A 22288-nucleotide genomic window follows, 5' to 3' on the forward strand; every position below is an offset into this window, starting at 1 on the left:
TTTGTTGCATTTCTATAATTTTAAAGTTATTGAGTCCTAATAAAATACTTGCTAAAATAGATGACTAGTCCCCCACTGGTTCTTAACAACTGCAGCCCAATTATCTCTAAATTCCATTATATTATTAGTTTAATTCAATTTTAATGTCAGTCTTAGGTGATTAGGAATTTTTTAATGTCAGTCTTTGTAATTTTCTCGCTCAAAACAAAACTTTTTTTCTTTCCACTAACTTATTTTTTTAACCTGAATTCCACTCACTTTACAAAAGTTTTACATCAGTTTATATAAAATAACAACCCAAAAAAAATTACGACGTTACAAAAACCGCTTAATACATAATTACAATTAAAACAATTAAGAACTATTTAATAAAGAGAAACCACATAATTGCCGTAGAATCTTCTTGAACTTTCTGCACCAAATTTACACTCCGCTTTGGTCCTTAAGGATTATACAAATAATAAACTCGTATTTCTGGGGCATGCGCCTTTCTTAAGTGCTCATGGCAACTTTACTTCTGTTTCTTCGAATCCATTTTCAGCTTCACCGTTTGCTTGCAATACGTCTTCTTGGCTCAACTTCAACAAACTTTTACTTCGCTCAACATGGTTTTCCGCATTATCACGACCACTTTATGCGTTCATTTCTACTTTGACTTTAGGAATATCGCATAATGTTCGAGTTTCATATCGAGATTGGATATGTTTTACGTGACGCAGAACCCCATTAACTTCTACAACTTGTTTCGAAATATTACCAGTTAGTTTTGCTGGCTGCCACTTAGTATGGCACTTTGCATTAGGTGGTTTCAGTCATACGTTATCACCATTTTTAAACGTTTTGTTTATGTCAGCTTTTGCCAGAAGATAATCTTTTCTCATTCCTTTGACGTTAATTTGATACCTGAATATTTTTTCTATTGGGCTCGCATTGTTTTAGTTGACTGAGACATTATACCAATATACTGCTTGCGGTATTGACATTTTTGAACTTTCTGTAATTTTTTTAATCGTACGATAATTTCTTTCCATAGTTCCATTTCCTTTGGGATGATAAGCAGCTCGGAACCTAATCTGCACTCCCCAATCATTAAGAATACTTCTCAACTCCTCAGTTTTAAAAGCTTCGTTATCTGTCAAAATTTCAGATGGCGTTCCTCGCTCACAAAAGATCACGCAAAGTATTCGTGTGGTGGCAATACTTCTTTATAAACTTACAGCTCCTCGTGCTTTTGTGATCGTCAGATATTTCTTTTTGTAGCCATTTTGCATTCTTTACAGTAGTTTTTAACCAATTTAAATAAAAGCACCAATTGCCAAAGAACTAGCTTCAACCTACACACCACCCTTGTCACAAGTACAACCTAATCACCGTAAGCTGGATTGCACTTTTCCCCCTCATCAAACTTCTTGAAGTACACACTATAAATTTTCATCGCACACTTCATCGTTCCAACCCTTTGTCAAAATAACGACTTTTCAAAAGGCTACAAAGTGCACGTAACCAATCAGACTGGCAAGTGACCTACTATCTGACCACAAACAGAAAGCACTACTCTTCTGTTTGACTTTTTTGGAATTCCATCAACTCTATTTTCTCAGGACCACATCAACTTCCCACCATCCTTTTACACACGTAATATTAATATTTATGTACCCATTACATTCAATCTGTTCACCTTCGTTACTCTCCAAACCATATTTTTCAAAATGTCTTCTAATATAATCAAGACTTACTATTCCTCATTGACCCACGTAAGCGGACGCTCTCCTCTTCACCAATCTGATCTTGATCAGTAATGGCACCGTCTTGATCAACAATAGCACTCGCAACAGATTTCATGATTATTGGAGCAACATTCAATCGAAAACTAAGTCGTATCAAACAATACTTTTTGTTTTGAAATGCCACTGTTTGGAATGGCAAAAGAGATTCCTCAGTTTTTAACTGGAGATAAGCCTTGCGTAAATCAATAGTTGCTGGGTTATCTTCCATTCTTCTCCATTCCTTTAGTTTGTTTCAACTTGTTTCTCCGCGCAGCGACCTTGTTCCTCAAGGTTCGTGTTTCGGAGTTATAGAGTTGAGAGAGGGTTATAACCACTATTATGTAGCCTCCTCATCTGTAGTGGCCTTCTGGGCCTTGAGGAGGTGAATAACAAAACAAAAAAACAAAAAAAAAAAAAAGTTTCTCAACACATATTTATATATCTTTTGTATGTCTCGATAAAACCGTAAGCTTCTCTATAGTCAAAACGTGTCTGATTTTATTATCTTTATTTCGTTGGATAACAGCTATTAAGGGAATTCGCCCTTTGGGTGGTCCTATCTTACATTTGTCATATTCAATTAACCATTTATTATTGATCCAATCCCATAGTTCGTTTTCATATTCTGTTATTCTGCAATCACTTTTGTTTGTTGTATGCAAACGGCAGCGTTCGAAGTTCTATCATACGTTTCAAACATATTTAGTAATTTAATACTTGAATCCAAGACCGGTTAGCTTGTAATTTTCTCGCTTAATACAAACTTTTTTTCTTTCCACTAATTTATTTTTTTAACCTGAACATCTTTACAAAAGTTTTACATCAATTCATACCCACAAAATGAATAGAAATAGTTTCTAATCATCAAAGATTGTAAGCTTGGCGCAGAACATTAGAATGTTCTTGAACTTTTTGCGCCAAGTTTACAGCCTTTGATGATTAGAAACTATTTCCAATGTTTTAATTGACATCTTAAGCTGGTAACAGAAATTCTTTGTTAACTTTAATCTTTTAATGAATATAAAAGTCCACAGTATATATAAACTGCTTACAAACAATTCAGCGCTAAAAAATCATTTAAAAAATCATTTCTTAAAGAAACTCTATAAAAAAAGGTATAAGGATATACTGCAAGATGTTGCAATATATTTTGATTCTATCGATTGCTTCAATGTGTAGTTATGGAAAAGAAGCACGCCAATTAAAAAGTAGGATTTATTTAATCAGTTTTATTACTTTTCCTTTTCTAAACAGTTTTGAGAATTTACTTATTTAAACTTTTAATATAAAAAGAGGTTTTTCCGACAGCAAAAAAAAACTTTGAGGGCAATTCTTTAGAGCATCCTTTTTAAATAAAGCATTTTCCCGAATTATCTTAAAATTATATATGTAGTTGTTTTTTAAATTGATTACTCTTTTATTTTTTAATTAGTTTCATTTAAATTTTCTATTGTTTTGTCGTCCTAAAATAACGTATTTATAAAAGAATTCTACTTTATTTATTGCTGAATATGTTTATTCAACTTTGAAAAAATATCTAAATTGAAATTTAATTAGAGTAATTTACATAAACATATAGTCAAGTAAAGTTTTGAACTTTATTTGACTAGATGTTTACGTAAAAAAGTAATACATTTCAAACTAAAAATATTTAAGGTTTTAATATACAACTTTTTTGTTAAGCGATATTGCATTGTATACAATATCGTCTTAAACGATCGTACATTAAAAAGTGACGCATACGACGTATGAAGTGCATGCGCTCATGTGCGGCCCCTTTTTTATAGGTTTTGAGTTGAACTTATTTATATTGCAAACTTTTAGTAAACTTTGTTTTTAGTAAGTTAACGCAAGATAAAATCATTAAAAAAGAATTAAAAATCACGTTTTTTATTTTGGACGTTTTTTCTTAAACCGTAAATTATGAGTAAGTTATAAATAAAGTTTAGTTCATCACATTGTTCTAAAACAAACAAAAAACAAAAATAAAACAAAAAAAATATATAAAAAATAAAATGAACTTCTATAAATCTTCTCAGGTTTGACATTTTCTAAGATACAACGTCAAACAACAGGTTCTTGCGGATAAATTAAATAACTTAACAATAAATAATACATATATAATAAATACAATAGAATAAAATAATTTTTTTACAATATATTATCAATTTTAACTGTATTACTGATTAATTATTTATCTAAAAAAAACAACCATTCTTTCAACAAAATCCAACTTTACAAAAATAAAACAATGTTGAAAAAAAATTGATTTTTACGAGAAACAATTTTAAACAAATAAAAAAATTTTGCAAATGTTGTAGCCACTGTATCTTCCTATAAAGTTGTTCAAGTTGACCAACTATTTCTTAATTCAAAACTCGTCTGATAAAGCTTAGAGAAGGTTAGAGAATAATTAGAGGAGGTTGGAAAGCTAAAAGAGCTTTCCTAAAAATATAAGAAGCAAAGTAAAAAATATAAGAAAGCCGATTTACTTTAACGATTATCTAAATAAATCCATAGCAACATGGCTCAGAAAAATGAATCAAAAAACATAGCCAGATTAATTATTTGTAATAATTTTAAATTGTTTATTACTGTATAAGTATTGGACTTTTAAATAGAATCTTATAGGTTAACCATACTACACCAGACTTTGTAGTAAATTTCAAAAAGTTATGCATTTTTCTGTCTTCAAACTAATTGAACCTAATTATCTAGTAACTTTTCTTCTCGATAAAATATTTTATATATGTTGGAACTCAGTTAAAATTTTTAATACAAATCTCTATTGCTTAAATAACCATGATAATCAATTTGTCTTCAAAAGTTTATTTACTTGATTATCTCAAAAGCTGTAAAGTCATAAAAAACAAAGAAGACAAAAGATCCCCAGGAAAAAAAGTTCTATAGAATTTTTATAATTTTCTAAAACAAATGGTCCATAAAAGTTCTATGGAATTCTATAGAATTGCTATAAAATCTCTGTAATCCTATAAAATTTCGATAGGAATTTCTATAGAAATTTCTATAGAACTTTTTTTTCTACATAAACTAATATAAAAAAAAAGTTTTATAGCAATTTCTATAGAAGTTAAAAGATATTCTATAGAAACTCTATAAAGTTTCTATAGGCCATATGTTTTAAAAGTTTATAGAAATTCTATAGAACTTTTTTTCCAGAGTTACCGTTGGAAGCTTGTAATAAAAGCTAAAACTACTCTTAAAAATTGTCAGTAATTAACTTAATGAAATAAATTTTATAAAAAAGCAGTTAAATTAATGTACATATTATAACACATTTTATACTGTTTTTTATTATATTTTGCAAATCTTTTTTTATTTAATTTATTTTATAATAAAAAAAGTTTTTACCATTATTTTTTATATATGTGATTATTATACATAAACTAATAACAATAAACGGTATAAATATATTTATCGAGACAAAAAAAAAAGATTTGTTTGCTAAATTCTCTAAATATATTAAATATAAAGATATATATTTTCTCTAAATTTTAATTAGAACTTGTCAAGCCAGCGGTATATAAATTTCTATTAGTATATAGATTCGTTTATATATGGATACAAATCTTTTCAACGAAATTTATATACAAACAAAACAATACAAATCTTTATTTATAAAAAAGAACAAAAAATATTTTGGTAAAACAAAACATTAAAGAAAACGTTTTATTATTTACAATTACTCTATATTTTATACAAAATAACAATACAAAATATATAAAGAACTACTTGAAAAAAAACTTACAAAAAAGCTTAACTTCGTTGTTTTATACGATAAATATTTTATAATACCGTTAAAAATCAATTGAAATATATTTTTATTTAATTAACAAAAGCCAAAAAACAAAAAAATATGACACAATTTAATAGAAGACAATAAAAACTTCAAGGTGTACAAAAAACAAAACAAAACAAAATTAAATATAAGAGCTGATTTGAAATAAAGGTATAAAAAGAACTATTTGTTAGAGTAATTTTATTGATTTTTAATCAATAAAATTTAATAGGATTAAGAGGTATTTTTACACTGTTTAAGTTAATAATAGCAAGAACAGAAAAAAGCAAACCAGGTGGCTTGTTCGCATAAGGGAAATTAAAATAATAAATAAAAAAATAAAAACCAGAAAATTATAAAAAAGAAGATAAAAATAAAAGTTTAAAGACAAAAAAAAAAAAAAAAAATTTAGAAATAACTTAATTCATTGTCAATAGTAAGAAGTTTTTGTTTGAGTTTTATTTCAAATTTGTGAAAAGAAGCAGAAGTTTTGATGTCGTTATTAAATTTAGAATTCCATAATTTGGGTCCTCTATTTGCAATAGAGAATTTGGTGGCCAGATTTGGTGACAAAGTAAACTAATGATAGTTGCTAGGACACCAACGTAGAACTATTAAAACAAAATAAAAATTAAATTAAAAATGTTTGTAATACAAAATATTTGCGGTTGATCATGAAAAGTAACCATCATGAGTTAATAAAGGTAAAATAAGGAAAACAATAAAAAGAAAAATTAATAATAACCATTATTTATTATTTACTTATTTCGTCATTAAAAAAAGAACACAATGCCGTTTTACATAAATAAAATTTACATGACCGGGACTAAAAGAAGACAATATTTGCCTTATCACTACGCCCCGACGTGCTTTCATCAGCAAGCGTGTACAATCATTAAAATGTAAACATAAAATTACTTTGTAGCATATAAAAATAAATACAAATTTTACAAGTATGTTAAGATCGTAACTAATCTGTAATCAAAAGAAAATCAAAAAAAAAAAAAAAAAAAAAAAAATAATAATAATGATAATTACACCTAAAAATTAAAAATAAGTTAATAGGAGAATTTAAGGAAAATTTAAATTAAAGACCAGTTAATAAGATAGTTGTTAAAAAAGAAAAAAAAAATTAAAAAAAAAAAAAAAAAGAAAACGAAAAAATTAATCTTAAAAAGTATTTGATTCATTACCAAAAAAAAAATTATTCTTATTTAAAATATGATCTTTCTAATTAAAAACATTAATATTTTCTTGAACAGATAAAGTATTATCAATAAAGAGCATACACAGTGAAAAACTGATTTTTAGTTTCTTTTACATGATGTGTACTTATTAGACCCCCCTAATTCAGCAATAATTGTAGATTAATATGAAAAAGTATTTATTGCAATTTGAAGTATTCACAAAATTTTAACTAACAATAAAATATTTTGACATAGAGAATCATAAACACTGTCACAGCAGTACTCAAAATATTTTAATATTTCCATATTTTCTATTAAAACTGTATAAGGACATAGAGCATCAAAGAGCTTTTAGTAGAAAAAGGAATAGAGCAATTATCTAATCATCTGGCTGATTTATGAAGCATCAATGTGAGGCTACTAGAGGTGCCGTTTTTACTGTTTTGGAAGAAATTTTTCATAACTTTTTTAGCCTTAATTTTTGTACCTATAATTGTATTTTTTGCTTAATAAAGTCACAAGGGCAACCAAGTTTTTCACAAAGTAAGTGCAACCAAGTGTTGCACTTACTTTGTGAAAAACTTTTTCAGTTCTGATTAAAATAAATTTTCAGTTCTGATTAAAATAAATTTTTTTTATTAACTGTGTAGTGACTATTTTAAGACTATTTTTTTTGTGGTGATTCACCGAGAAGCCCTCAACAGATGAAGAGACTACGTAATTGTGGTTATAACCCTCTCTATACTCTGTAACTCCGAAGCACGAATCTTGAAGAACAAAGCCGCTGCGCGAAGAAAAAAGTTGAGCGCTGTACTACCAGGGATGTGGTGGGAATTAAACTCGGAACCTCCCACTTAACCTCCCGCTTTAGAAGCGAGCGCTTTACCACTACACCACTTCCGCACTTATACTTGATATATACCTAAAATAATTTTAAATTTCCTCAAATCAAATAGTTCGCAAAACTTAGTTCTCTACTTTGGAGAAGCAAGTATTTCACAACAAACAAAACGTTTGTTGTGTTCAAAATTTGAAAAATTGAAAAAGATGGTGCAGACTGACTCTAAATTGTGAGAAAAACTGGCTGCATCTGTCATTGAGCAAAAGTTGCCTTGTCTAAAGGAACTAAAAGATCGATCAGAGCACAGGGTGGAAGACTAATGCTCTATACTTCTGAACAATCATGCCTTAACTAAGAAAAGAAACCCATACTCTTAACAACCTACATGGTCAAGGCACTTTTTGGTATGTCTTATATGTAAATTATGCTTTAACTTTTTTCTATAGTTTACTATATGATTGATAAAAACTCTGTTTTAATTTCAGAAAAAACAATGACGACTTCTTTCTGAAGAAGAGCCCTTCTTTATGATAAAATGATGATTCGTTCCAACAAGCTAAAGGAAGCTATTGACACTGAGAGTAGTTAAAGATAAGGCAGAATGTGGTTAATTTTATGTAAGATTTTCATGGTTTAATCGCTGTTAAAGAGGAACGAAAAGCAATTTTTATCATGTATACAAGAGCACAGGACAAGAGCACAGGATTGTGTATCCTGATTGTAAAAAGCAACAGTGACAGATCCAGGGGAGACGGAAGGGGTATGCATCTCCCCCACCAGAATCTGAAAGTCCTAAAATATCTTAAAAATTGAGGACATTTTTATTTTTATTTTTTATGAGACACATGCGATAAAATTTTATAAGACAATGTGATAAAATTTTATGAGACAAATTGAAAAATACAAAAATATTTCAACTTCTGGATTCGTCACTGAAAAGCAAACTTAATGATTAATGTGTCGTTTACTATAAATACATTCTAAATATTATAAATGTGTTTTATTTATTGAATATAAATAATGAACTCTACAATGTCTAAATAGATCGATACTAACTTTTTAACTTACTTTTTGACGTCGAGCTATTGTTATCTTATTTCAATAATATTTAATGTTTAAGTTTTTAATGTCAAATGAAAAAAAAATAAAGGGTATGCGTTTTGAAATTCGAAATAAATGATTTATAAATTATAAATGATTTATTTTAAATATTTCTGATTAGCTTTAATAAAATTATTTGGACCTCATTATTTTATCGATTGTTTTTTTTTAGTTTTAACTTTTTGAATTTAGGATTTTTTTTTAACTTCTTTTTAAAGGTTTTTTTTTTTTTTTTTTTTTTAAAAAAAATTGTGAAAATATATATACATGTATTTATTTATATAAAATTATATAATTATATATATATATACATATTTATAATATAATATAATACAACAATCTGCAATTAGAAAAAATTAAATTTCTCATGAAGCCTGTCTAGCAGACTTTAGCAGATGCCTGTTTATTGACAATGAACTTGTCATATCGATTCTTGAACTCGTTGACGTTTCTTGAATCGATAACCTGATTTGGCAACTTATTTCATAAGAATACAATCCTGTTTGTAAAGAAGTAATACCTAGGTCAGTTTCATGTGAATTGTCTTGACAGTCTTAATTTAGAGCCTCTAACATTAATTGCAGGTCCTTGCGCTAAAAGCGAATGTGGTATGGCATTTATATGAAACCAATTTACTTCATTAAACCCATTGAATGCTTTAAAATATGGCATCATATCCCCGTTGCCTTCGTTGCCTTCTTTGTTCTAGAGTTTGTAGATTGAGATAAGTTAGACATGCTTTGTAATCTAAATTTCTTATTGCTGGAACATGTTTAGTTGCTCTTTTCTGAATGGCTTCTAGAGCCCTTATGTCTTTTTTTTGAAAAGGATTCCAAACAGATGAACAGTATTCCAAATGAGGTCAAACAAAGGTTGTAAACAATCTAACAAAAATAGGCCCTGTCCAAGATTTGAAAGTTCTCTTAAGCATATCTAGGATTATATTTGCTTTATATATTGCATATCTGATGTAGTAATTCCATTTTAATTTATTGTTAAAAATTACACCAAGATTTAGCTCAATTTTTGTTGTTTCAAGGTTAAAAACAGCCCCAATATTGTCTGCCATATTGAAGTAATAGTTATCTAGATTTTTGCTTGGTTTTTCACCGAATTTCATAATTTTACATTTCTCAGTATTGAAGGACATCTCCCGTAGCTTATACCAGTCTATGAGGGCGTCAAGTTTATTTTGAACTGATATAATATCCATATTGTTTTTGATTGTAGCAACGAGCTGACTATCATTTGGAAAAAGCTTACAAAAATTCTTGACTACTTCTGGCATGTGATTTATATACATCAAAAACAGAAGTGGACCAATAACCAATCCTTGTGGTAGCCCACTCGTTACCTTTACCCAGTCAGAACCCACACCACCCAAGACTACTTGCTGTCGTCTACTTTTTTAAAAATCAGAAATCCAAGCAATTAATTTTACATCAATTAAGTTTTGTATTCGGTAGTTCGTGGCTTACTCTGTCAAAAGATTTGGAAAGGTCCACTAAATAAAGTTTTACTGTCAACATAAGATATAGTTTGAGTTTTTGGTTTGAAATTGGTCTGCGTAAAGGCTTTATAGAGCTGTTGGTTTATACAATGAGTGATATTTTTTTTCTCTGTGACTGTTTCCTGTCAGCATCAAATACTGTTTTGATATCAGTTTTTATTTTTTTGTTTGTTTGTTGATGACAAACTTCTCAACTGTTGATGACAACTTCTCAATAAAAGTCAATGAAAATATTATAACATTGGTTATAATATTTTCATTGACATTTTATAGCTTCATAATTACCACATTTGTAATCTCGTAAATTGCTTTGATTGTTTTGTGAACATGAAGGATCCTTAACTCCATAATCCCACATCAATGTCTTGTGGAACTGATTTTGCTCGGTGGATCCGAATGGGGGCCTATTTCTACTGTATATATACGATCGGGATCATCAATTAAAATTATATCAAGAAAGTTATGCTTGAAAGTAGGTTTATAAACTACTTGTAATAAAAAACAGTTGTTTAAAGTTTCTAAAAATTCTCGGCTTGAAACTCCTTCTTTACCAGGATACATACCTCCTGTATCATCCCAAAAGATAAATAAATTAGTAAAATTTTTTCCATCCACTAATCTATGTGCTTCTCTAATTAAGTCATTAAATAATTTTTTTTACATTATATGAAGCATGAGGGTGTCTGTATAAACAACCAACTAAAATAGTATTTAAACCAATGCTGACCTTGCACCGAATTTGCTCACTATCTAAGTAGAAAGGATTAATCTCATGAGATAAAAGATCATTTTGCACATAAATTACAACTCCTCTGCCACTGATAGTTCTTCTATTATTGAAATAAGATGTATTATTTTCTATATTGGTTTAGAGGTACTTGTTGAACAAAGTCTCAGTAATGCCTATAATGTGCGGAAAACTAAGCTGTTCAATTCTTACAATGAACTCATCCTATTTATTGCATATAAATATTGCATTAAAATAAAAACACTTTAAAGAAGACATAAAAGTTTTCTTTTTCTTAATTTTTTTAAAACAATTTTTATGCACTTTTTTTTTGTTTGATATATATATATATATATATATATATATATATATATATATATATATATATGTATATATATATATATATATATATATATATATATATATATATATATATATATATATATATATATATATATATATATATATGTAAGAGAGAGAGCTGCGTAACCTTCGTTATAGTTATATATATATATATATATATATATATATATATTATATATATATATATATATATATATATATATATATATATATATATATATATATATATATATATATATATATATATATATGTAAGAGAGAGAGCTGCGTAACCTTCGTTATAGTTATTATATATATATATATATATATATATATATATATATATATATATATATATATATATATATATATATATATATATATATATATATATATATATATATATATATATATATATATATATGTAAGAGAGAGAGCTGCGTAACCTTCGTTATAGTTATAGAAATTATTTTTTATTTTAAGAAAAGGTTTTATAAAAATGTTATTTATTGTTATCATTATATTTGTGTTTTCAGAACTTCCTTCAGTTCCAGCTTATTTATACAAGGCAGAAAAAGAACATTTGTATAATTCTAAACGAAATGCCGTTGTTGGAAAACCTTTGGTCCAGGATGCTAATAGTACTGTTATAAATGATTCCTTTTAAATATTTCTGATTAGCTTTAATAAAATCATTTGGACCTCATTATTTTATCGATTGTTTTTTTTATTTTAATTTTAACTTTTTGAATTAAAGTTTTTTTTTTAACTTTTTTTTAAAAGATTTTTTTTCCTTTTAAAAAAAAAGATGAAAACACTTTTAGGCACTTTATGCATTCCTTTGAGTATTGTACCCTGTGTAAATATATATATATATATATATATATATATATATATATATATATATATATATATATATATATATATATATATATATATATATATATATATATATATATATATATATATATATATATATATATATATATATATATATATATATATATATATATATATATATATATATATATATATTAGCATGGGCCATTTTTTTTTCATAGTGAAGTTTTGTGACACACAGTAGCTAATCAGTGCCTCTAGGGTCACTTTTATACATTTAATTTTTTGCATAGCATTTAGTATTCCCGTCAGTCACTTGAATAAAATTTTTGCTATGAAATTTTCCTATTTTTACCCATTTTTGGCTTGTTGGCGGGAATAGTAAATATTATCCATTATTGTTTATTGTTAATTTAAAATGCTTAAGAAGATCTTTTTGACATATTTAGACTAAGATTATGAGAAATATTCTTAAGTAATACTAATGTGTCAGCAAAGTTGTAGTCATGGGTGATTTTACGGGGGTTGGGGGTGGTGGGGAGTGTGGTGTCACACTCTCCCCAAAGAAGGTAATTTTCAACTTTTAGTCGGTTTTTTCAGGAATATAGTCGACCAGTCGGTAAATTTGGAGTTTTGAGGATCATTTTTTTTTTGGAATGCAGTTAGTACTTTTGAAGGATTTACCCCTCATTTTATTCATAGAATTGCCCCTGGTTATTAGAGTGTCCCAAAAAAAATAAAAAAAATACCTCTCAATATTTTCCCATTCTCTAAGGTCCAAATAAGCTAAAATTACCAAAAAAACTTTTTTTGTTCCAGTAAAAATGATAGCAGTAATATTTCATTTTTCAAAAAAAGTGCAATTTTTTTGTGAAAAATGAAAGTCTCTTAAAAATATTTATTTCTACTTTAAGAAGTTATTCTCTGGCAATCAGTATGAGGTTCTTTAATGTGTTGCCCAATAAGCTGTCCCTAACGAAGTTCTGAGTCAATAGGATAATCTTTTCTGCGCAGCCATTGGCACATTCAATTAGCTTTAAAAACCTTTTAAATACGTAAAATGTCTAACAGTTGTTTCGCTTTATTCGCCATTTCAACTCCCCAACATGATTCTTAGCTATCCTACCAACTCATTAAGCTCCTACTAGCTCAGTAAACTCCTACAAGCATGAATCACAACCTATTGAAACCCCGCATAGTAAGCTCCATTGACCTGCTAATAACTGGTAGCTTTGGTTTCCCCATATGAAACTGCTCAGACAAATTAAAATGTGCCATTTTTATCACCTTTTTCTTTTCCTTATTCATCACCTAGGATAAATTCTTAGTCATCCTATAGGCAAGCAGGTATGAAGCATTTACCAAACACCTTAGAAATGAATTATTAATAATATTTTTAAAAAACTCTAAAATTTACTCCCCCCCCCCCCCTCAAAAAAAAAAAAGGGATTGATAATATAATTTAGCTATTTATGGAAGGCTCCAGATTGAGGAAAATGAAATAGTGGTACATCTCATAAGAATTAAAAGACAACTAGTTCACATAGCTTCTTGTAGTCCCAGTGTTAAATATCTCTGTAGTCAATGGCCTCTCGAGGAACTTCAGAGGCTCCCTTTTAATGTTGTTTAAAAACAACCTAACTTGTTACCCATTTTAATCAAACCTGATGTACTCCGTCTTATCCACCTCGTTCTGAGTGACCATCCTATATAATGTTACACACAGTGCTTTCCTGTGCCATTTTATTTTCTCATCAATAAGATCCTCCACAAAATGAGAAATGTCCAACATGTGTTGCCTGCAAATAAATCAGAAAAAGGAAGGTTGTGAAGATGGTAAAAACTCCATAAAAGAACTTCAGTGTTGGAGTGTTGAAAATTGTGATGTAAAGAATCCTAAAATTGTATATCTTTCCAATGCTGAGAAGCTGCCCATGACAGCTGATCGATTGCAAAAGTATTCAATCAATCAGCTACCCATGACAGCTGATTGATTGAATACTTTATAGGAAACAGTAGCTTTCTGGTATTAGTGTCTTCCTCTTTTTTTCTATGTTTGCGTCTATTTTGACAGGACAACCAATATTAGCCACAAAACTAAACTTTTTAATTGACCAAAGATGACTTGATTCCGCATTTGACACTTTTTTTTTATAAGAGAATTATACGTTTATAAACATATAAGGCTCAGGTTATGTTTAAAAATTAGGCGTATGATAATCATTTTGTTGCGTGTTACTTTAAATCAGGCATGTTTATGAGCAAAATACTGAAATTTTCGTTGGTGTTTATTTGATGCATGAAAACCATTTAATGAGGTTATTGCTTTGCAAAACAAAAATATGAGTATTGATGATTTTTTTGACCACAAGGTCTTCGAGAATGCTTTGTAAGCTTAAGAATAATTATAAGCCTCTTAAAATATTTTAAATAAGCGTAACCAAGTCTTTTACAAAAACCAAATATTCATATAAAATAAAAGCATGCACTACACTAATAATAATATTATTCACCTTACTATTCAACAATAAATGTTCAAAAAAACAAAAAAATGAAAAAAAGTCCTAAGAAATTAAATAACATTGACAACAAAATAACATTCATTTTCTAAAGATTTAATTTTTTTAAATTACAATACAAAAATTTAAAATACAAAAATCACTTTTTGACAACTGATTTTATTTTTTTTGGTTATTAATAGTCTCAGTGGACTTCAGAGAATGGCAAAAACTTGAGATGTCTTCAAAAAGGAAAAATAAAACCTATTTCTGGTACACCCTTTTGGTGAGCGTAATTTAATTATGCATGTTTTTGAGCACAAATCTAATAATACTGGAATTCTTAAAGGTGTTTACTTGATGTATGAAAACCATTTGATGAAGTTGTTTTTTATTAGAGCAAAATAAAAATATCTATATATCAAGTTCGAAGTTTATTTGTCCTTCTACAATACATATGAAAAAGCGCGCATTTTTGTAAGCTCAATCATATTTCCGAGCCTCTCAATACATTTTGGTTAAGCATATCTGAGCCCAATTCTAAAAATTAAAATATGCTTTTAAAAAGTCATAATAGCACTATTCTATACTTAGGCATCATTATTAACTTTATTAAAAACAAAATGAAAGATAAGAATAAATTTCATTTCATATTAATCCAACATTAATGTAAGGGACATTTATTTTCAAAAAACTCAATTTTTTTAAACTTTACAGCTATCACTCCGTGGGAAATTTTTTTTTCTGTTGATTTTTAGCTTTAGTGGACTTTAGAGAATGGGAAAAAATAAGAGGTATCCTGAAGAAAAAAAAAGCATGTTTTTGGCACATCCTACTGGTTTTAGTTTAGAACTTTTTGTGTGGATGGAATTTTTTAACATTCTCTTTTCTTCAGAGCAAGTAAATAAAATATGTTATGGATTAAGATCTTTATTTCATTAATATCTTTTTAAAAATAATCAATAATATACACATAGCAGAACAGTTCCATAAAACAGAAACTTCAATTTCTTCATTAGTAGAGGAATTTAGAGTTGGAAGTACAGAGTTAGCCGATTCTTTGTATGATGCTTTGGGTCTGCAAACTGATTTCTTCCAAGCATTCTTGATATAGAGGAGATGCTGAAGTTTGTCTTCATTCTTGGTCTTCTCTACATTCTGCTGGATGAGCTTGACAGCCCGCTCAGAGCAATCATTAACAACATCAATGAAGTTCACAAACTCCTGGAATTTATTGTATCCGGAAAACTTATACAAAAAATGATGCGGTAGTTCCATCCGAATACACTACTCCATAGTAAGGCCTAGAATGTTGAAAATAGTCCAACTCTCCTTCTTGATGAAATTTCTTAATGAGAGAGGTTTCTCCTCCTTCAGGCGAAAATGCAATGGAGACATCTCCGCCATTACTCTATTTCTTTCGAGTGGTTTTCTTTCTGTGACAAATAGAACTATGGCAATCTCCTACATCTGCACAAAGTTATTACTGTCCTTGGAAGCCAAGACCATTACTACTAAAGAATAGTCTAGATACCAAATGTGGTTTCTCCGCAACTTCAGTATTGACTCAGCAGCAGGTTCAATCTGGGTGAAGTGGCACATTTGCCAATAACTGAACTGATCCTAAAATAAATTTAAATTAATTAGAGTATTATTTTTACCTCTATTCAAGCAGTAAAAACATATATACAATACATTTTTATTACTTCTAATATTATATTCTTAAAATGAATATTGCATACTGCACAATGAATTCCCACCATTAATTTTTTTTTAATATATTTTGTCTATTTTACCTTGACTGAAGCCAAGTCAGAAACTCACAAGTAAGGATCAAGGAAGTGTAGAAGATAGCAATAAAGTCTGCCATTCTCTTGATCTCTTAGATAAGATCATCACTGATCTCAATAAACTGTTGGATCTTGTAAAAAAGGAGCTGAAACTTCAGCTAATAGAGGGTTTTCCCTATGAACCTAGCATGGGATATGGCTTCAGGCTTGTGAAACTTGAACATTGCAGGTTCGCATAACCCATCAAGATACATTACGGTCAACTCTGCTAACTCAAAATAATCGCCTCTCTTTTCCAATGTCTAAAAAAAATAAAACCTATATGTTTTTAAATCTTTAAAAAAAGTTGGCATATTGATTTGTTTAAACTCTACAAAATGTACCTTATCATTTCTTAGATTATTCTTGTTCTTCAAGTTTTTGTAGACATCTAATGCAAGTATGGCCTGTCTACCAGCCAGTCTCCACCAATGTCATTGTAATCAAATCTTGAAAGGGTTTCAACCTAATCTGCTTCAACTTCAGATCAATTTATTTTCAAAGACTTGAAGAGTTGGTTTTCTGGTCCAACGTTTCTGTTTTCTGTAAATTTAGAACTGAAGTGGGATATATGGATTTCTCCAATAAAGTGTCTGCATGCCAACATAAGCAATGGTTATTCATTAAAGTGAGCCAACCTTGTGCAAGCCCCTCTGAGGCGTTTAGTATTTGAAGCTGTAGTGTCAAAACATGTTCCACATATCCACTCACTAATATCATAAGAATCCATCAACTTCTGAATTGCTTCAAACTGAGCCTAACCAGTCACATGAGTTAATACTGGAACACCAAGTCTCTCCCTCATATTTTATAAAAACACAAAGTCTATCTTTAGTTAGATCACGAAGGTGAAGAGAGTGTTGGATGATGTGCTTCCTTAAAGGAAGCTGGTTCCTCTCCATCCTCTCTAGTGTGTTTCCAACCAGGAATCTTTTTCTTTTGCAGAATTTTTTTACTGTTTAAACCTGTGCATTTTGCTGGGGACTAGGAAACCTCTCTCTTTTTCTAGCTCTCATTGCTATACAACTAACACTTTAAGTTTATTTTATTCATTTATTATTTTAAAAAAATAGACAATTTCACATGAATAAACTTGCTCTTGTAAATAAACTTGCTCACATAAATAACTTGTTTTTGTAGGGAATTTATTCTCTGTTCCCTGTGACACTAATGAATGTTACTTTTTTTGTTAGGTATTTTATACTATGTTTAATATGTTATATTTCAACAGCATGCAAATCATAAACTACTAAAAATCCAATACAAACTACAGTTTATAAAATTTCACAAGCGCAATTCCCAAGCGGTGTAGAGCGCGTGTCAGCAATTCATAGAAATACTATAATTTCATTTATTTCTATTTAAAAATAAACAAATTATTATTATAATTTGTTTATTTTTACAATGATTCAATTTAACTATTAATAAGACATGTGACATATTGATTGCAATGATTTACACTGAAGTGAAGTGCCCACGAGGAGACATTTATCAGCTGATGAAGTCATTTGGGGGATTATTATGGTTTTATTATTATTTTCTTTAAACAAAAACCAATAATAGGGAAAAAACATATTATTCAAATATATTTTTTATTACATATCATTAAGTTGATAGATTACGGGATAATTAAATACTAAAGAGGAGGTTTATATGCGTTGATCCTTTTTTAGAATTAATTGATGATTTATAAGGTTCTAAAAGTTCATCTTGCATTTAAATGAATGAGTTTGGATCAAATTTACTATATATGTATATATATATATATATATATATATATAAATACACACATATTTATATACACATACAGAGGTGTGAAAATTATTAGACTCAACTAGGTTTTCTTCAATAAAAATAGTTTTTATATTCTAAAAAGAATTTATTGAACAAATTAAAGTTACATTAATACTTTGTATGCATGCCTTTAGCCTTTAGTAACTTGGTTAACACGCATAAGCTTGGTGGGTTGTCAACACTGATTTAAACATAAACGTGGCCAATCAGCTGTTGTAAGGAGAGTTTTTACTGTAAACACATTCATCAATGTGCATTCATCAAAATAAAAGCTGAAGGTGAGTTTAATTAAATCATTGTGGTTAACCATTAACATATTAATGTTTATTTGCTATAACTTCCATTTTAAAATGTATAAAAAGTCTGATTACAAATTGTTTTGTTTTTTTCTACAGATTTTGAGGTTGAACCAAAGATCTTTCACCTAGAAAAGTTGCTGTTACTAAAACATTGCTTGAAGAAAAAACGTATTTACAACGAGAAATAGTTTCAAGACTACAAATTTCACAGAAATCTGTAAGCCGTATCAGCCAGGCTATTAAAAATGGGCAAGATTACAATTCTGCACAACAAGGAAATTGTGGACGCAAGTCCAAAGTGAGCCCGAGAACCCAACGCAAGCTTATCCATATGGCTAAAGTGAATAGAAGAGCCGCTAGATAAGACTTAAAAAAGTCCTTGGAGAAGTATGGTGTTGATATTTGCAGTTCTACGATTAGAAGAAGGCTTTTTAATGCAGGTCTTCCAGCACGTCGGCCAAGAAAGAAAGCCAAAATAACAAGGGCAATGTCTAAAAAAAGGGTGAACTGGGCCCATGACGTTAAATCTCGCTTTGGAAGTGATTGGAGTAACTTAAAAATTTTTTATTAGTTTTTCTTACACATTCTTCTTTAAACAAAAATTTCTACTCTAACACCAACCAACCCATGTTCCTTTTTCTTTCACACTTAACCGTCAATTTTCAAGATCTTTTTATTACTCATCAGCCAATTCCGGTCAATACTCAGCTGAGTTATTGCAGTCTGTTATATCATCTGATTACAGATCTGCTTCTCTGATGAATCTATGTTTTCAATATGTGATGAAAGCAGTCAATATGTGAGGAGATCTTCAAACGAAGAGTTTTCTGAGACTTGTGTTGCTCAGACTGTGAAGCATCCTACCACAGTTATGGTGTGGAGTATTATCTCAGCCAAAGGCACAGGGCGTTTATATATTGTTGAAGGCACAATGAATCAGCACCAGTATAAGAAAGTTTTGGAAACAAAACTGCTGCCCCAATTGAGAGACTGGTTTCCTGATGGAGACTGTGTTTTTATACATGATAGTGCACCATGCCATAAAGCCAAGTCAGTGACAAAGTTTTTGACAGAAAACCATGTACAAACCATGTACTTAAGGCTAAAGGCATGCATACAAAGTATTAATGCAACATTAAATTGTTCAATAAATTGTTTTTAGAATATAAAAACTATTTTTATTGAAAAAAACCTAGTTGAGTCTAATAATTTTCACACCTCTGTATATATCCTTATCTCGTAGTCGAAAAAGACTTTTAACAACAATTACACGACCTCAACAAATTAGCTACATTTTTATGTCGTCTAAAAGTCAAAGCAATTTAAAAAATGCGGAAGTACATTAAGTTTTATTGTTTTTTAAAAAACCGCAATAATAATGACTAGAAAGTTTTCTAATAGTTTTTTTGTTTTTGTTTTTTAAAAAATTCTTTAAAACATGTGTGGGGTATTGCTACATCAACTATGTTATAGCCTGCTGCTACAAGGGAGTGTTGCTACATCGACTATCTTATAGCCTGACTTGCAATGGGGTACTGCTGCATTAATTATCTTATAGCCTGACTCGCAACGGAGTGCTGCTACATCGACTCTCTTATAGTCTGACTCGCAACTGAGAGCTGCTACATTGAGTGATGGTTTGGTTAGGGCAGGCAGCCTATCATTTAAGAAAAAAAAAAAAATTTAAGTTTTTAAAGTTTTTCTGGTCTGGTTCATTAGCGCTCCTTTTAAGACTTCAGTTTATGCTACCATGCAAGACAATATATGTATATATATATATATATATATATATATATATATATATATATATATATATATATATATATATATATATATATATATATATATATATATATATATATATATATTTATATATATATATATATAATTATATATATATATATATTTATATATATATATATATATATATATATTTATATATATATATATATATATATATATATATATATATATATATATATATATATATATATATATATATATATATATATATATATATATATATATATATATATATATATATATTAGGGTGGTTCTAAAAACAACTTTTTTTGAAAATGACTGCTGGCATCCCCTGAATATGTTGTGTATAATAAAAAAATGCTGGATTTGAAAAATTTTTTAATATATAATATTTTAAGGGGTTGCTACCGACCCTCGAACATTAAATAGGTCCCTAATATTATTAAAAAAAAAGTTTTTCAAAAGTATGTCATGTTGAGTCTCAAATGAAGCGAAATTATATAAAAATTTCAAAAATATGAATCACTTTATAAAAAAACATAGATAAAAACAATTATAATTGAAAAATCTTGTTAAATTCTCTATTTTTCATTTTTAGTTAAAAAACATAACTTTTTGTTTACTAAAATCTAAAATAAAAATTTATTTATAAAATGAATAATATTTTTAAAATTTTTATATAATTTCCCTTCATTTGAGACCCAACATGACATACTTTTGAAAAACTTTTTTTTAATAGTATTAGGGACCTATATAATGTTCGAGGGTCGGTAGCAACCCCTTAAAATATTTTATATTCAAAAATTTTTCAAATCCAGCATTTTTTTATTATACGCAACATATTCAGAGGGTGCCAGCAGTCATTTTCAAAAAAAGTTGTTTTTAGAACCACCCTAATATATATATATATATATATATATATATATATATATATATATATATATATATATATATATATATATATATATATATATATATATATATACATGTATAATGTATATATATATATATATATATACATTATACATATATATATATATATATGTATATATATATATATATATATATATATATATATATATATATATATATATACATGCAAAGAAATGACCATCACTGATAGTCTAAAGATATCTAGTTTCCAATGTATATATATATATATATATATATATATATATATATATATATATATATTATTTATATATATATATATATATATATATTTATATATATATATATATATATATATATATATATATATATATATATATATATATGTATATATATATATATATATATATATATATATATATATATATATATATATATATATTTATATATATATATATATATATATATATTTATATATGTATATTAGGGATATGACTTTTTTGCAACCTACTAGGCCTGTATCGTAATTCAATGAACTTTTATGTAAAAAGAACGAATAGATGTTTCATTTTGACATATTTTGAAAAAAGGTCACCCCAAAACCAAAAAATCGAATTTTCAATAGGTACACTTTTGTACAGTAAATGAATATTAAAGGCTGAAGATGTGTAAGAGTCATACTACTGTTGTTATTTTATTTATTTATGCAACATGTACTGTGATATAACAAAAAACATTATGTGATATATAATTATACAAGTATTACAAAATTAACAGTATCAAAGCGTCTAGTACAACAATATACATAACTGTCTGTGTCTATAGGCCTACTGTGTTTAGTACATGGGTCACATGATGCTCACGTCTCATAAAGAGTCTAGCGCTTATTACTTAGAATGAATCGAAGTTGCAGTTTGTCTTTCTTTCTGCAGGAAGCATACAGGTCTTGCATCACCTTGATTGCACGTTCAGCTATCTGATTACTTCGTGGTATGTCGATGACGGATGGCTCTTTCTTCCAGTGATTTTTGAATGACTGCAATGCCTTTTTGTAAGGCTTCAATACATCAGATAAATTCTTGAAGTCATTGTCATTGTAC

General features: G+C 28.2%; 1 protein-coding gene across 2 annotated transcripts in view; it reads left to right on the forward strand.

The window, feature by feature from the left end:
* Nucleotides 1-2804: 2804 nt before the first annotated feature.
* The window catches only part of LOC136090463 (uncharacterized), a 44289-nt gene continuing 24805 nt past the window's right edge, over nucleotides 2805-22288 (forward strand). The window contains exons 1-2 of one of the 2 annotated variants that reach the window (XM_065817150.1): nucleotides 2805-2974; nucleotides 11810-11914. In XM_065817150.1, coding sequence (XP_065673222.1) covers nucleotides 2902-2974; nucleotides 11810-11914 — 178 coding nt within the window. In that variant the 5' untranslated portion in view covers nucleotides 2805-2901. The remainder of the gene's footprint in view (nucleotides 2975-11809; nucleotides 11915-22288) is intronic. The other variant, XM_065817149.1, reaches the window with a different exon arrangement.

This window comes from Hydra vulgaris, chromosome 14 (genome assembly GCF_038396675.1).
Source record: "Hydra vulgaris chromosome 14, alternate assembly HydraT2T_AEP".
Taxonomy (NCBI): Eukaryota; Metazoa; Cnidaria; class Hydrozoa; order Anthoathecata; family Hydridae; genus Hydra; species Hydra vulgaris.